The sequence below is a fragment of the Talpa europaea genome, assembly GCF_964194135.1.
Source record: "Talpa europaea genome assembly, chromosome: 2".
Classification (NCBI taxonomy): domain Eukaryota; kingdom Metazoa; phylum Chordata; class Mammalia; order Eulipotyphla; family Talpidae; genus Talpa; species Talpa europaea.
Window position 1 is genome coordinate 78371875 of NC_140068.1, and position 17042 is coordinate 78388916.

Below are 17042 nucleotides of genomic sequence, written 5' to 3' on the forward strand. Positions count from 1 at the left end.
AGGTGAGGAGTTGCTAAGTGGGGCGCGTGCAGATGCAACGAGCCCAGTGTGCTGGGCGCCAAGAGCAAAAACGCGCACACCTGAGGATCCTTTGGCTCAGTATCTTCCCTCTCCAGGTTCTGCGCTTGCCGGCCTCTGCCCAGGTGCCTCCTGCACCCACTGCCCGCGGCGCGGCTGCGTGCGTTCCCCGCCCTCGGCGCCGCCGCAGTGCGCGGAGCAGGGCTGGTGCTGTTGCCCGCACTTGGGAGGGGCGCGCGCCGGGACTGGCGCAGTCGCCCCGCACGGCGCCCGCCCCGCGTCCCTGTAGCCATCTGCAGGAGCAGCCCGCCATGGGGAATGTGCCCTCCGCGGTGAAGCACTGCCTCAGCTACCAGCAGCTTCTTCGGGAGCATCTCTGGATCGGGGATTCAGTGGCAGGGGCCCTCGACCCCGCGCAGGTACTACCGTGCGGCCCAGGGTATGCCCACCTTCTTGCAAACTGCCAACCAGAACTCTACCCCGTCGACCTCCTCGTCTCCTCTCCCCCTGTTAAGTCAGCTCCGCACCCGAGGGCCCTTTCTGCAGCAGTTCTGGCGCGTTAGGCCTCACCCTGGAGAGGTTTCCCAGCATCTCTCTGCTTGAACGTGCAGACCCGCCCCTACGGAAAGGATGCAGCAGAATCCCTACCTTGGTCCTTTGCAGGTCGCCTAAAGAAAATTGTTCCTTCTCTGTTTTTCTTAGGGAAGGAGGCAGTAGGTATTTTGTATTTGGAGGCACTCCTCCAAGGATAGTGCCCGCAGACTGAGGTCCCTCCTTGTCCTGTGTAACAAAGACAACACGTGTTAAAAATTGAGGCAGAAAACGGAATGAACCCAACAAAGAAAGTAGGAAAACCTAGTAGCATGAAATTAGCTGTCATTTCATTAAGTATTTAATATATTTGTGCTTTATTGCACTTTAAGATCTTGGGGGGAAAATGTGATTAGCTCCTTCCCACAAAAATACATTCACACGTGATTCCTGAAAGTCAATTTTAAGACAACAAACAACTTGGTATCCATATATTTGCGGTTTAATACACTGTCAACCAGAAATGGCAGATAAATGAAGACAGGATATAAAAATTTACTTTTTCTTTAAAAGAGCTTAAAATTTAAAATGTATAGCAGTGATCAATGTTACTTGAATGTGAAAATATAGAAAAGAGGAAGGACACTGAGGGTTTAGCTACTGTAAAATTTTTTGCTGCAAGAAAAAATGCTTATTCCTGATTCCTCTTAAAATAGTAACTTATAATATTTTAGTGGCTAAATTTGATTTAATTATGTCACTTTAAATCAGCTGTTCTAAAGGTAGACACCCTTTTTCCTATGAAGTGATTACATTAATGTATTCTCAGTTCAGTGTATCAGTGTGTGATTGTAAAGTTAGTTGTATAAATTGGAATAGTGTATTCTTTAAGAGATCATTTATCCCAATTCTTTATTTGTGCCATTGATCACGTGATGCCAAGCCTGTGGTTGACAATGAAAGAGAGGGAAAATATTTTTTATCTGCGTGTAGTTACCTCTGTTTATATTTAATTTTCCTGCATTTTAGTTTTCTGTTTTCTCTTTAATAGTCAATCTGTTAAGTAATCTGGAATCCTTAAGTTTTATTGTGGTAGCTTGAGACTTTATTTGATTTTTTTTTTTTTTTTAACTGTATTGACATTGTATTCCAACCTCGACCCACCAACACATATTCTCAACTTTGGGCCTTGGGGAAAATAATAGCAGCTAGACTTCTAGCTGTAGATTTATACTTTGCCCTGTTAAAGTGTGGAAGCATGACAAGTAAAAGTGATTAGCATGACTGCTTGGGTATCGTAATGTCATGGGATTTGTAAGCAGCATAATGAAGAATTTTGCTTTATTTTGGAGAAATAATTGCACCTTCTTTGCGATTACTTTCTAATATCCCAATTGCTTTGACTGTGATACTCCTATTCATCCCTCATATATAGCTTAAGTCTCTTTTGAGCAACTCTTTTCTTCCATCCTTATTACTCTTTTTTCTGGACTTTTCTGATATTCTGTGCATAATTCTGTTTTTGTTCTAATCTTGTTAAACTGAAGTTTTGTTATGTCTTGTTCTGTGTGAGTTTACAGCAGCCTTGGCACTGGACACTTGGCTCCATGAAATGTATATCCTTCCTTGGCTTAAGTTCAAAGTGTTTTCACTGCTTTATGTCCTACCTCTCTGCTTCCTCAGTCTCTTGGCTGACTCAGTGGCCTGTATTTGTGTGTAAATGTTCAACTTCTTCATGACATCATACCTCGCAGTTTCAGTTCCTCTTTGTAATTCAGTGTCTTCCAGATTTATATTCCCATATCTGTCTCTCAAGGTCCAGTCCTGATGTTCACCTGCTCATGTGAATGTCTCAAAAGTAATTCTAACTTAACATTCCCAAAATTGGATTCATGTTCTCCTCCTTGCAAACTCAGAACTTCTCTAGTATTTCCTACTGCAGGAGGCACCTTCAGAGTTCCTTCCATTATGCAAACCACAAACCAAAAGCTCCTTTATTTCTTCCTCCATCACTGAGTCCTACAGTTTTACAGTTCTACAGTTACACATTTGAGAGAAATGTGGATTTCTCTCAAATCCATCTACTCTTCCACCTTAACCGCTACTACCAATTTTAAAATGGCATTATCTTCCATGCAATCTATTAAACTATTGTAATCCCTCTGTATCTCATTATATGGCGAGTTAGGAAATGTATTTCAAGTAGAATCATGCTGTTTCCCTGCTTCACAACCTGTGAATTCCTTTTGTGCTTCAGAATGAATACCAAAATTTTAATGTGTTCCCTGAAATTTCAAATGATCTTTTTATTCCAATTACCTGCAACATCATGTTAGGTATTCTCTTTTGTTTTTGCCACCGTGGTGCCCTTTTAATTCGCTAATCATATTTCCTTTGCTTGCCATGGAAGTAAAGAGTCTTGCCAGGGAGATTCTTTTCAGCTAATCAACTTTTATCCCCCCTTCAGATTTCAACTCAAATGTTGCTTTCTCATGAAATCTTTTGCATTTTCTCAAGGCAAGCAGCCCTTGTAATCTGATATTGCCCAGTGCACTATTCATTATATATAATGTGAATTATATATTTTTGTGATTATTTGATATTTAATTACTTTCCACACTCTGTGAATCATAAAAGGAGAAAAATCCACCCAGGTGTCTCAGCAACAAAATGTCTGGTTAGTTTTTGGTGCCCAATAAGTACATACTGGATAAATAAATTAATGAATCTTTATCCTTCTAGGCCATGCACACCCCATGCTTATGGGACCATGAAATTCTTCATAGCATGTTGCAGGAGTCACACATTGTATTACAATGATAAATATATGTTAAATGAATTTTAAAGTGATAAAAATGAGACCCTGGTGTCAACTGAGTTGGTTTTAGTGGTGGCAGGTGAATATTATTTTTTTAAAGTTTTCTTTTTTTAAAATATTTATTGTTTTTTTTTTTTTATACAATAGCTGGGGTACAGGCCAGAGGTATGGGAGGGTGAGAGGATTCACCAGAGACAGAGTGGGGAGCAGAACAGGCAGACAGACCGAAAGCACTGCTTAGAGGAGCAGCAGGCGAGGCAGAAGAGGTCTGCTGCACCATGTGGGAATTGCCCTGGCCGGCGAGGAGTCGAACCCGCGATGCAGAGGCTGTAGACAGCCTCACAGCACCCTGCTCAACCCGCTGCACTACCGGGGAGGCCCAGGTGAATATTATTATAAAAATGAAGAACTGTTGTCAACTGAGTTTGGTTTTAATGGTGGCAGGTGAATATTATTACTATGCATTTTCATTTTATAGAACATAGTCAAGCTTTGATGGGAAGAAGTTAAAAATGATTCTGGAGTTTATGTAGAGATTGTGTAGAATGTAACCAATTCTTCATTCTGAAAGAGAGACTCGAGCAGAACCCTTGTGATTTGAGATAATTTGGTTGCAGCTGGGACAGATAGAGTGCTGTATTTTGAAAGAATCCTGTGTTTGAGAACAGAAGACTGGGGACCTAGACATTTTCTCCTACAAATTTATTCTGTGGTCTTATGCAAGCAGTAGTCTGGCTAGATCTTAAATGTTCAGTTTGCACATTAAAGATAATATACCCCTGAAAAATTACTGGGTTAAAACTAAATATTATGTGTTTGTATAAATACAAATACACACATTTGAAGTTTCACAGTTTATTACCAAACAAAAATCAGCCAATGAAAGATTTACTCTACCATAGCTTCACTAAGTAAATTCTTCAGTTCTTCTAATTTTTTTGCTTATAACTGGTTTTGCAAACTATTTCCTTAATAGATCAGGAGGTTAAAACTTATTATTCTGTGGGGCCTGTTTTATTTTCTATATTTGTCTCTGTTCAAATGGGTTTGTTGAAGGCTACTTGAATAATGGCTTAAAGTTTTGATTAAAGTTCCTGGATAAAGCAGTTCTTTGATTTCTAAGTACTGCTTAAATAGTAGCTAAATCTCTTCATATATTAATATTCCTTTGCAACAATAAATTATCAAAGGATCTAAATTCTAACACAAATATGTTTTAAATCAATTTCTCAAAACAAAATTGTAGATTATGTGAGAATAATTTCATTCTTATTTTACATTATATACAAACCTTTAATGTTTGCTGTCAGCAGTAATTATGATTTGAAGTAAAATATTTAGTGTTAAAAGGTTTCTGGAATTTAACCTAAATGTATTACATTTCTGTTTAAGTTAGATCAGAGGATAATGTGAATATAGAGATTTTAGTTTGTAGCTAAGTAGCTGTTAGTATTTTTACTAAATGCCTTAGAAAGATTAGGGAGGGATTTTCAAAAAATAACTGAACTATCATCCAACCTTTATTTTCTCAAGCATTCTTTGTTACTTTTTCTTCCCCTTATGTAGCATTATTATTTACTTTCCCTGAGTTAGCTTGTTAGTTATATGCTAGACTGGTTTCACTGGACTCTTGGTTGCTGTCCATAGACTCCACACATAAGCTTTGATAATTCAAAATGATAAAAATTAGTGCTGTTTAACTTATTAAGAATGTTAGCACAATAATTTCACTCAATTTGCCAGCTTCTGCTTTTTATATTATTGTTAGAGATACTGTTTATATCTGCAATACATATTTATAGTCTATATACATACATTTATGTTTATGTGCATATTTTTCCTCTTCTTTGTTTTTGATTCTTTTTTTTTAAAGATTTATTTATTTATTTATTTGTTTATTTATTTATACCAGCACTGGGTACAGTCAGAAGTGTGGGAGGGTGAGAGAATTCACCAGAGCCAGAGCGGGGAGCAGAGCAGGCAGAAGGACCAAAGTACACTGCTGAGGGAGCAGCGGGCGGCAGGGGAGGTCTGCGCGCCATGTGGGACTCTCCTCCGGTGGCCGGGGAGCAGCCTGGGATCAAACCAGTGCTGCAGAGGCTGCGGGCTGCTTCGCAACCCAGCGCTCAACTGCTGAGCCACCGGGGAGGCCCTGTTCTTGATTCCTTTATCTCCATTATTTTATCTGAAATTATTTTTCCTCAACTAGAAGTATGTTTTAATTTCTTTTTATTTCTTTTTATTTATGCATACAAGAACTAGGGTATAGGCCATAGGTGCAGGGGGTGAGAGGATTCACCAGAGACAGAGTGGGGAACAGAACAGGCAGATCTACTGAAATACACTGCTGAGGGGAACAGCGGGCAGACAGGAGAGGTCTGTTATGCCATGTGGGCTAACTCCCTGGCCAGGGATCGAACTCACACCACAGTTGCTGGCAATATCTTGATAGTACTGAGACTTTAACCCCTGTGTCACCAGAGAGGCTCCATTTTTATATTTTTTACTAAAAATCTAGTAATTTTTTTCAGTTTTTCTTTGAAATTACATTTATTGTGACACATTCACATATATGTGTGCATAAATATCAGTGATAATGACTGTACATGTATATCCCATATAAATTATAATGCATGGCAACATTAGAAATACTCATTTCTCAAGAGATGCAGCACAATCCAGAAACAATGAAATCACCAGTTAATTTAATTTTTGTTTCTTTGATAATGGTGTATCTCTCATTCTCTTTTCATTGCTTTTGGTTTCCAACAATATGACTATAATGTGTCTAAATATAGTTTAAGTATCTGCTAATCGTTCCTAGCATTTCTTTGGTCTATGAGTTGATATTTGTGGACTTTGATAAGTTTTTTTTTAAACTCCCCTTTTTTTTAAAAGATTATTTATTTATACAAGCACTGGGGTTCAGTCCAGAGGTGTGGGAGGGTGAGCGAATCCACCAGAGACAGAGCGGGGAACAGAACAGGCAAAAGGACCGAAATACACTGCTAAGGGGAGCAGCAGGTGAGGTCTGTGGCGCCATGTGGGAATCTTCCTGACTGACGGGAATCGAACCGGTGGCACGGAGGCTGTGAACAGCCTCACAGCGCTGCGCTCAACCTGCTGCACCACCAGGGAGGCCCACTTTCATAAGTTTTACAAATTTTTCAACCATACTCAAATATTACCTTCTGTTTATTGTTATTATCTCCACTTGGGCCTTCCATTTTGAAGAATTTCAGAAATCTCCCCGTTCCCCATTTACTTCTTACATTCATTTTTGCATTTTTCATCCTTTCTAACCCATGTTAGGTCTAATTAGTTTCTTCTTGCTTATATTCCTTTTCACTTGTTCCAACTTCAGCTTTGTCTAATATACTGTTAATCTAATTTATTGAGTTCTTACATTTAGTAATATTTTCATGTAAATGCATTTCCATATGGTTTTCAAATCTAGTTCTTAGTTATCTGCCAAAATCCATCCTATCATGAATTCTCAAATATTTAGCAGTTATTTTAAGCTCTATATCTGATAACTCTAATATTCAGATCATCATTAGGTTTGTTTCATGTATCTTCCCTCCCTAAACTTCTGCTAATTTTCAATTTGATATTAGAATCTGATATGAAAAAATAGACCTCATGTAGGGGCAATGAGTGATACTATCCAGAAAGGATTTATGTTTTGCATAAATTGAGTGTAGGCATTGAGTGTAAGGATAACTTACCTTAAGCAAGATGGATAATGAGTTTATTTGAGGCCACTCCTTCTTCATTGTGAGGATTGGTATTTTCTATTCACCTTTACTTTTCATCCCTTCAGGAATTTTTCTTAATGATCTTGGGTATTTACAAGATCTTCTACATTACAGGTCTTCTCTGTGTTGCAACCTGAAGACATAATTTTCTCCCTGTCGTCTAAGGCTCTGGAAGCTCTGATAAACTTCTGAGCTGCTGATGTAGAACTGGCAAATGCTTCTGTCCTGTGATCATTAGGGTTACGTTTTGTTTTTCTTCTGCATGTTATATTGGCCCCTGACATATTTACTACTTTAGCAACTCCATTAAATATGTTTTTCATTAATAACTTGTTCTAGTTATTCTCAAAAAGAGGTTTGACTGAACAAGCTAGTTGAAAAATTAATAGGGAAGGTGAAAAAATACCAACTTTGCAATAGAATTTGAATAGTAAAAATATATTCATTTGCCACACTATAAAAATTTTGAGATGATTACATTGCAGGTAATATGCAAACTTTTTCTAGCTTTACTGAGATATATTTGACATACATTGTTGTATAAGTTTATTATGTACAGATTTGATATATATATATATATATATGTGTGTCTGTGTATGTGTGTGTATATATATTTACATATATATATATATATATATATCTTGCTAAATGATTACCACCATAGACTTAGCTAACATCTGCACAATTACCATTTCTTTTTTTGTGCCTGGAACATATAACTACTCTTTTAGCAACTTTCTAGTGTATAACACGATATTAACTTTATTACTATGGCATACATTAGAACTTGTTCATCTTATGCTAGCATTTTGTGCAGAGTAACAACTTATAGTTTAAAAAAGGGATAAAAAGATTGGGTGCTTCCTGAAAAAGTAATATTTTGTGAAAAAAACTTTTCCAATGGTTTTCACTATAAATAAAAATGAGAAAAAATTATAAATAATGTTATGCCAATTTCAGTATTTAGCTTTAGAGATACAAAATTTATTCCTGCTTTATGTGTGATACAGATCAATAAAATTTATTAAATGAATTAATGATTAAATGGATAGTTCCTATATAATATTTCCTTTGACATAAAATTACCTTAAATGTTACCATTTGACAAACATGAAGTTGGTAAACATAATTTATTCTTAACCTTTTCTTTATAAATCTTAGTTTACTTCCCTTGTTTCATAATTCTGTGTTTGGTGTGTCTCCCAGTCTGTGTGTCTGTCTTTCTCGATAAGTCATTTTAGAAGTTTGCATATTTGCCCTGTTCAAAAGGTATCTTGTAGGCTTATTAATTCCTCTGTCAATAAGTATGTGTTTATATCTGTGTGTGCATGTATAATGTGCTAACAACTGTTACTGTTTTTGAAAAAAAAATCGTATTTCTTTGCTTTCATTAAAATTTTAATTTATGTGAATATTTGGCTTATGTAATTTTAGACTTTTACAAGGTAAGTGCCCGAAGGCAACACATGTCCAATTCTCTATAGTTTTGCTTTAAATGTGCTTCTCTGATTGGTGCCTGTCTTCACTTAGGTGAATTTAACTTTGTCTGTTGTGAGTATTTATATGTCTGTCCTATTTTCCAACCTATATATTAACCTCAGCAGTTTATAGTTCTTTCCTTTGAGACTGTTTATATTTTTGGTATTAATATTTTATATTAAATCAATAATGTTGTTTGAAGCAAAAGATGTGTTTTGAAGAATGAACTCATTCATCTTGAGAAAGAGTTTTTTTATCTTTCTTACACTGTGATTCCTTAGAGTGCTACCAAGTGCATTGCCATTCTTAAGATCCTCTTTGTTGAGATTCTATTAATGTAAGACAAGTTGAAAACAAAGTTCTACATTTATAGTACTAATGAAGCCAAAAATTTTAGTTATGAATGAACACTAAATTTTAGTGTTGGAAAGATAGGCAATTGTACTTAGAAACTTAGTAGATGAGCTGTCATAGGCGAAGTGTTCCTTTTGTACGACCTCATGAATTAATGACTGTAATGGAGTAAAATTCCAGTGAATTTCCCAGGAAATCTGAGATACAATCTGGAATATAATCTGGGTATAGTCAAATATCTGATTCACTGTAGAATGTTGTCAAAAATTTCAGGTGATAAGAATGATGATGTACTAAGTTCTAATGACCTTGATGTGTGAGGGATCAAATTCTCAAGTAGGGATAAAGGACAGTGTGGCTTTACTACATGAATCTCAAAGGAGTAGAGATTTTGTGCAAATGAACCAGAGTAACAGACTTAAAAAAGTAATAGAAATTTAAGATGCCTTCCATGCCAGTCGCTAAGCAAGATGCAGGAAACTAAGCAATCTCTTATGTGAGAGGGTAAAGGGTGAGTTGCTTTCCACAAGGGTTACTAATGCTTCATTGGAGGCCAGAAGATATTGGATATGTTCAGTAAAGAGACAGAGAAAGTGGTGGAGCTGTTACAGAATTGAGTTTCCACTTGGAAAAAAAAATAAAAATATGAGTCCTATAAATGGAAAAGGTAGAGATCTTTGTAATTCTATAGAAAAAATAAATGATTGTTCGGAATAATACATTGGGACATGACTAAAGAGAATGGAATTGTGAAGTAAGGTGAGTTATAGGTGAATGAAATGCAGTAGTGGAGTTGGGGCTGTGCATCTCAGAATAAGCTGTTTGTTTTTGTTTGTTCGTTTTTCAAGAATCTTTATCCTTAAGCATGAGAATGCTAGATCTTGAAGTAACCTATAATTTTGAATTAGTACATGTGCTTTTGTAAAAAAAAAAAATGTTCTTCGAGAAGGCTGTTCACATATTCCAAAAGGGGGGGCTGTCTGCCTCATGCATGATGAGACCAGGTCAAATACCATCTCTGTCCCCTTGAAAAGTTTGCTCCCTGATGTTTTAAGGGAAATGCAACATTTTTATATCCTCAATCTTTCCATTTTTAATCAATCTTTCCATATTTTACCTGCTCTACATTCAGTCACTTTTAAATCCTCATAACAATTCATTACATGGATTTGGTAATTAAGATGCACAAATCTTTAATAGATTAATCTTGGTCAACAGCTAATGATTAGTCTGGCTAGAAATTGAATTCAGGTAGCTGTAGTTTCAGAACCCTCCATTTTCACCACTAAACCATTACTTACTATAATTTTCTGTTAATAGAATCACCTGAGATGGTTATTAAATATGCTGGAAATTCTGATTCCGTAACTCTGAGTTGTAGCCCAACTATTTGTGTTTCTATTTCACCTAATTTTGGAAAACGGTGTGCAGGGTGGTGCTGCCACCCTTCTGTTCCTGCATCTCCTCTCAGGGGAATCTGCTGTCATATCATGTTTCCTCTAGTCTGTCTTTCCAGAGCTTCTGGCTCCTGCCCATGAGTTTTGACTTCCCCTCTGTCCTCTTTGTGGTTGAGAGTAGAGTTCGGCCTGGAATAGAATTGCATTGGATACAAAAGGAAAAACAACTTGGTTTCCAATAAATTTCCTGTTCCCTTCAATCTCCAATACTTTCTGTCCTTGGATTTCTGTTGGCTCCTGTATTTCTTGCTTTCTCTTATTCCAGCTGGCTTTTACATCCTTCCCTCCCCCACCCTGTGTTCTTGTTTTTTTCATTAGCACTGAACTTCTCCAAGTCTTCTGGCTTTGTTTATGCTTATTCACTCTGTGCTGTAACTTTCCCTGACCTTTCTTCTCTCCTCATCTATCCTTTTCCAAGTTCAGTCTTTATTTTGTACCTTTTATTTTCCTTAATCAACCAAGGGGCTAGACTATGCAGACCCATAACTTGTGGGTCACACTCATGTCATGAATGGTAGCTAAATGAGATAAAGCAACATCATATATTTGATTTTAATGAGATTGCCCAGCCTCCTTGAAGTCAAAATAACAGAAGCAATGTCTAGCTTCCCAGCTTCCTTCTGCTGCTCTCTTTATTGTTTGTCTAGGAAGAAGATGCAGATTGGCTGCTGCATAGATTTGCTGATGTAATCCCTGGAAATTGTTTGGTTGAGGATACAATTAAAAGACAAAAACACATGAATGACTTAGGCTGGATTTGCCCTCTTTATTCCTATGTTTAACTGTCCCAGCCATTTGGGTTATCTTCCTGAGGCCATGGATATTTGATGTTGTGATCCTTAATGGTCGATTACAGAGAATACTCTTCAGGACATTGCTAAACATTGGCATAGCTTTCAACGGTAGAGCCTAGTTATTATCATTTACCAGACAAGAAGTTGTCTCTAAATTATCAGAAGTTTGTTCTCTTTCCTTTTGGACTACCTCCTTTTTCTGAGTGATCAGAATTTATTCCTTAACAGAAAATAAAATTCCTTAGCAGCTCTTGTTTCTGATACATTCATTCTGAAACCTGACTTTTTATAAGAGGAGTTTACGTGAAAATAATTTAAAACACACTTCAGGTTCATAAAGGTTTATATATTAAACTTTTATTTATATAACATATAAAGCCAAGTAATAACAGCAATGGCAAAACTCACAGAAATTATAAAATATAAACAAAAGCTATTGTTTCCAGGCAATGATGAAGAGAACGGAACTGTAAGTTCCAAATACGCTTTCAGTAAAGGAACTGATGTTTCCTTCCCTGGTCTGGAGACAAGAATGTCTCTGCTCTGACTCTGATACATGCTCTGTGGTAAGGGCCGTGGGGGGAGGAGGAGTCAAGTGTTATGGGAAAGAACCACTGAAGCTTCTGTTCTGAGGGCAGTGCCCAGGAAACAAGTTCATTCTTCATTGCTGTGTTCCACTGAAAGCTCATTTCTCCATTGCACTTCTTATTTGGATCACTTTTTTCTTCTGCAGTTCTATCTGGTAATTGAATTGAAAACCCAAGTATGGAGGGGAGTTAGTGATGATAACAGTAAAATTTGTGGTGGAAGCAGATTTGAGGTCCAGTGAGATTCGGATAGAAGGAATTCTTGGTCGGAATAAGATAATTGAAGGTTTATGGGTAAAGTTAATATGCTGCAATCATGGAGAATTATTCATTTAGTTATAAATGTGTATGTGTGTAAATATATACATATCAAATTATATCTGTATTGTACATCTTTTTCCATCTGTCTTGTACACCTCTCCTCTTTTTCCCTCTCTCTGCAGTTCTGGATTCAGTGCGAAGTGTAACTATTCCACTGATAGTGCTAGCTATTAATCAAGCACTCATTTGTCTATTGTCTCTTACAGAAAAATATAATTTCAGGGGGCCCTGTTCTTAAAATTTGCATTTTTTAAAAAAAATATTTGATTTGAAATTGGTTGTTTACTTTTCATAAGTGATGATTTTTTTCTTACAAGTGTTTCTTTTGGATCCTTTGCCTCTGCCAACCTTAATTTCCATTGAGTGTTTATGCATGCATCTTTATTTCTGCATTGAAGCAGAGTTCCCTATTGAATATGGTTGCAGCAGTTTGAAACACACATTTTATATTTTAATATACATATATATTTTACATCATTTTGCATTATTGTACAATGTTTGATTTCTCCTCTCAGGTGTAATCCCCATGAAATCCCCACCACTGATTTCACCCATGCACCATCACCATAGTCGCTTGTGCTCTTCCCTCCTCTGTTTTGACCCCTCTCTCTCCCCCTCCCCTACTGAATGTCTCCGATTTATAGTTTGTCTATACATAGTTTTGTTTTTTTGTGTGGAAATATATATTAAATAATAATGTGTATATTAAATATATATAAATATATATAAATATATATAAATATAATATATTAAATAATAATGTGTAACACTGATGTCTTCTCAAGGCATAAAACCTTATTTACCCATTATCCTAAGGGCCTAAGTATTTAGATCCTTATTAAATGTTTATATAACTGAATAGTTTTGTGCATTTTAAATATAGCAAACATCCATAGTAAAACTTCAAGTGCTTTAAAAAAAAATACCCTGACTTTCCAACTGACAAAAGTAACTAATTATATAAAAAATGTAATTTCTGTAAACTGGAATTAGTAGTCTTAGCTCTTCTTTTTCATGTTGAATGTTTTGGATATTGGAAAACTATTTGTTTCTTTCTTGGATGTCATTGATTAGGTGACAAAAAGCACCTTTAGCTTTCTTCACTTCCTATATCTGTGTTTCTGTTGTGTTAATTTGCACAGTGCAAATTATGCGTCTCTCAGGATTACATTTTACAATAGAAGCAGAAACATTAAGGGTTATAATGAGACCCTCAGGGTGAAGCAGCTTCTCTATTGCAGTGTCTTAGCTTTAGTCTGCAGTTCTGGATTCAGTGCTTAGTGCAACTATCCCTCCAATACTAAGTGCATCATGTGTCACCTTTTGCTTACAACTCTCCAAGTCACGCTGCCTTGGGTTTGTGAAATAGGGAAATGCAGATGCAGGAAACTTCAGCTACAAAAAATGCCTTTAATGTAAGTTTCACTCTGTGAAATCAACATTTCATAAAATCTTTTTGGTGAACTTTATTAACAAACGATGGGGTCTAGGAAGCTTGGCAAGCAAGGAGGCAGAAAACCCCAAAGAGAACATGTCTGTCAGACATCTTTCCTTCTGGGGTTTCCTTCCAAATGTTTTTGGATCTTGAAGGAAGTGGAGTGGCTCTCTGCCACCACTTTCATACATCTGTAACCCACTGGGTGTACAGATTCTGGCATTCACTTTTAAAATTCTTTTCTCAATCTGCATTTCTTTCACTCTGAAAGAGAAGTCGATCATAGTTAAAGTCTAAGTCAAAATATCAATCTTATTTTAGTTAGACACAATTTATACTTTTTGAGAATTATGATTTAAAGGCCCAGAAGTCCCTGATCTTTTAGAATGCTATGGAACAATTTATACCTTGAATTTTACAAAAAGCTATGGATGTGGTCAAACATAAAAGTTGAGGGCAACTTGGAAGTCTGTTTGCATAGGTTTTAAAGCTGTGTTTAAAAGACTTTTGCAAGATCTGTGGAGAAACAGATGTACTTATTCAGAGCTTCACTCATGAATGTCTGCTATCACTTAGTTTCCATTCCCTTATGACAAGATTTTAATATTTAACTTAATTCCACTCAGTGTATGCTCTAGAAAATATTGAAAGGAAAACTTGAGCTAAAGGAGATGGAACATAAGCTAGGATAATACTCATCTCTAGAGAGCTAGATCTCTTAAATCTACTTGCTCTTTGTAGAATGTATACACATGTTGACCTTTTCATGGTAAATACATAGTGATAACTTGTTAAATAAAATGTCAATCTTTTATCATAATCAAAAGTCTTATTTGGAAGTAGTAGTAGTATTTAGCATACTTGCTTTACATTTGCAGCTGACTTATTGCATGGGGCAAATAGGAGTACATATGAGATGCAAACTTATTATTCAAGCTATTATCTGTCATTATTAACAGAGTTTAGGAAAATACAAAATTATATCAACCACTCCTTATCGTATAGTGAATTTATTCCAATGAGTTGCTAAAGGCTTTATATAACTTCTGAATTCTTAGTGATGCAAAGAAGATCCTGCTATGCTTACTTTTAAATATAAGGAAAAAGAGTCTCAGAGAGTTAATAAAACTCTGTAATATAGCCTTTTTTTTTGGTAACATTAGTAAAGTTCTAAGTTAACCTATCACTTCAAGGAGGCAAACTGCAGCTAGTTAGGAATGACTTGGGAGATAGCTCAATTTCTGTCATTTGTTTTAACAGCCATCATTTAAAATCTGAAGTGGATGAACTAGAATGAATCATTCTTAACTTCTGACATGGTTATTTCCACTCTTTGCAATAATTCCATAGTTATTGTATCTTTCATTACCTTCTCCTCTTACTCAGCATTTACAAGCAGCCTCTTTCTTCCATCCCCTGCCCACAGGTGAAGAGTTTTATAGGATATTTGAGACATACATACATCCTTTGTTTTTTCTGTTGGTTGTTCAGTTTTGTTTTTTTTTTAAGATTTATTTATTTATACATACAAGAGCTGGGGTGCAGAGCAGAGATGCAAGGGGGTGAGAGGATTCACCGGAGACAGAGTGGGGAACAGAACAGGCAGATCCATTGAAATACACTGCTGAGGGGAGCAGCGGGCGAGACAGGAGTGGTCTGCTGCGCCATGTGGTTAGCTCCCTGGCCAGGGATTGAACTCATGCTGCAGTGACTACGGACATTTTCATAGTGCTGCGTCTTAATCCCTTGCGCCCACCAGGGAGGCCCCTGGTTGCTCAAATTTAAGTCAAAGTTGATTCAGTCATATCAGAAAGGTCAGACTTACATAAGATGTATTACTGTATATTGTTTTATATATATATATATACACACACACACAAACATACACACAATATATTATAATGTATGATTATATAATACCATATACCAAATAATGCATAGGTAGACATCATATACCTATTGAAAGTTGCTGGATAAATTCTGTTAGAAAAATCTATTTACTTCATCCTTTGAATCTTTTAAAATTTTCCCCAAGTCATCCAAAACCATAATGTATGGAATAAAGCACACTATAAAATAATAAATGGTGCGGCAGCCTCTGCCGCTGAACGCCAGTGAACTTACTGGAAAGAGGGAGGCTTTCACTCAGACACATCCAAGTGAGTAAGACCCCCTTCCCCTGTGCGCTGGACTGGACAGTCAATGACGGGTAAGATCGGGGGCAGACTAAAGAAGGCACTGGCCAGCCTCATGTCTGTGACTCCAGACGACCTAAGACAGGCGCAGTCCCGGAGGGGCTTCATCATGATAAACTTTGGCGTTCAGATCAAATAAGGCCTACATGCCTATAAGCCTAATTGAGGCAACAAGCCTGCAGTAATTAACCCCTCCTTTGATGGAAACAAGGCTGCTAAGGGCGTCACCTGCAAACAAGCCTGATGGAATTACCTACAAAGCAGTTTAACCATTAACCAGATAGTCATTGTTTCAGAAATAGTAACAACTTAGCAACCTGTCTATAATCATACTACTTTTTCACTTACTTTGCTTTTTCTTTATATGTGTACAGTCAGTTTCAGGAAATGCATGATAAAGAAAATAGTGTGTGGCAATAGTAGTTTTATAATAATCATAATACTTCTCACATGAGACAACACCATAAAAATCAAAATGCTTACGTAGAGAATATATTGCTCGTGATCACTGAAAGTAAAAGGTGCCAGTAGGTAAATATCAATGTTTTTGATCATTGTGGTTTTGGGATACGAATCAAGAAAAGCTAGCTTAAAGAATGCTGTTCTGTGTAAACAAAACTGATTGTGTAGATTCAGTACCTTGAGATTGTTTGATGTGCCATGCCATGGAACATCGATCACATGAACATGAATAACAAAGTAGATGTCTTATGCCTTACAAAGTATTTTATGCTGAGAAAGAATTGTATGAAATCATCTATTGTTAGAAAAGGTATAAAAGTCTATGATGATTTTGAGCACATTACATTCAGATCTTCACTCTTGAAGTGTGTCTGTCTGTCATTTATGCGCCGATTCCTTGAGCATCCTCACAGTTTCCCAATCCTGAGACAGTCCTGCAAATCTACCGCTGCGCTAGTCCGCGGCAAAATGGAATACAAAAAACTCAGTCACCTAAATTGTGCTGAATGGCACTCTAAAGTTAGCTCAGATCTTTATTAATAGGATGTGGCTTATTGTAAGCATGAACAATAATTGTCAGTTGCTAAAACCACAGAAGTAAAGATAATGAAACAAAATGCATTTGATCATAGAATAAAAAAGATAATAGGTGAGAAAGAAAAAATGACAAGGAAATTCTAACACCTACAATATACCCTAACTTCGAGGTACTTCCTTTTTGAGAAGGCAGTGGCTCAGGAACAGCCAGTAATGTTATGATGAAATATTTGAATTGAATTTACTCTTTCACAGATGCACTTTCATGTAACTTTACTGTCCTTCCATTTCTTACC

The 17042-nt window shown here is 36.6% G+C and overlaps 1 protein-coding gene across 4 annotated transcripts in view; it reads left to right on the forward strand.

The window, feature by feature from the left end:
• Window positions 1-329: 329 nt before the first annotated feature.
• The window catches only part of HMGCLL1 (3-hydroxy-3-methylglutaryl-CoA lyase like 1), a gene marked incomplete at both ends in the record, with an annotated part of 155570 nt that continues 138857 nt past the window's right edge, over window positions 330-17042 (forward strand). For all 4 annotated transcript variants that reach the window (XM_084228213.1, XM_084228214.1, XM_084228216.1 and 1 more), the window contains one exon: window positions 330-437. In XM_084228213.1, coding sequence (XP_084084339.1) covers window positions 330-437 — 108 coding nt within the window. The remainder of the gene's footprint in view (window positions 438-17042) is intronic.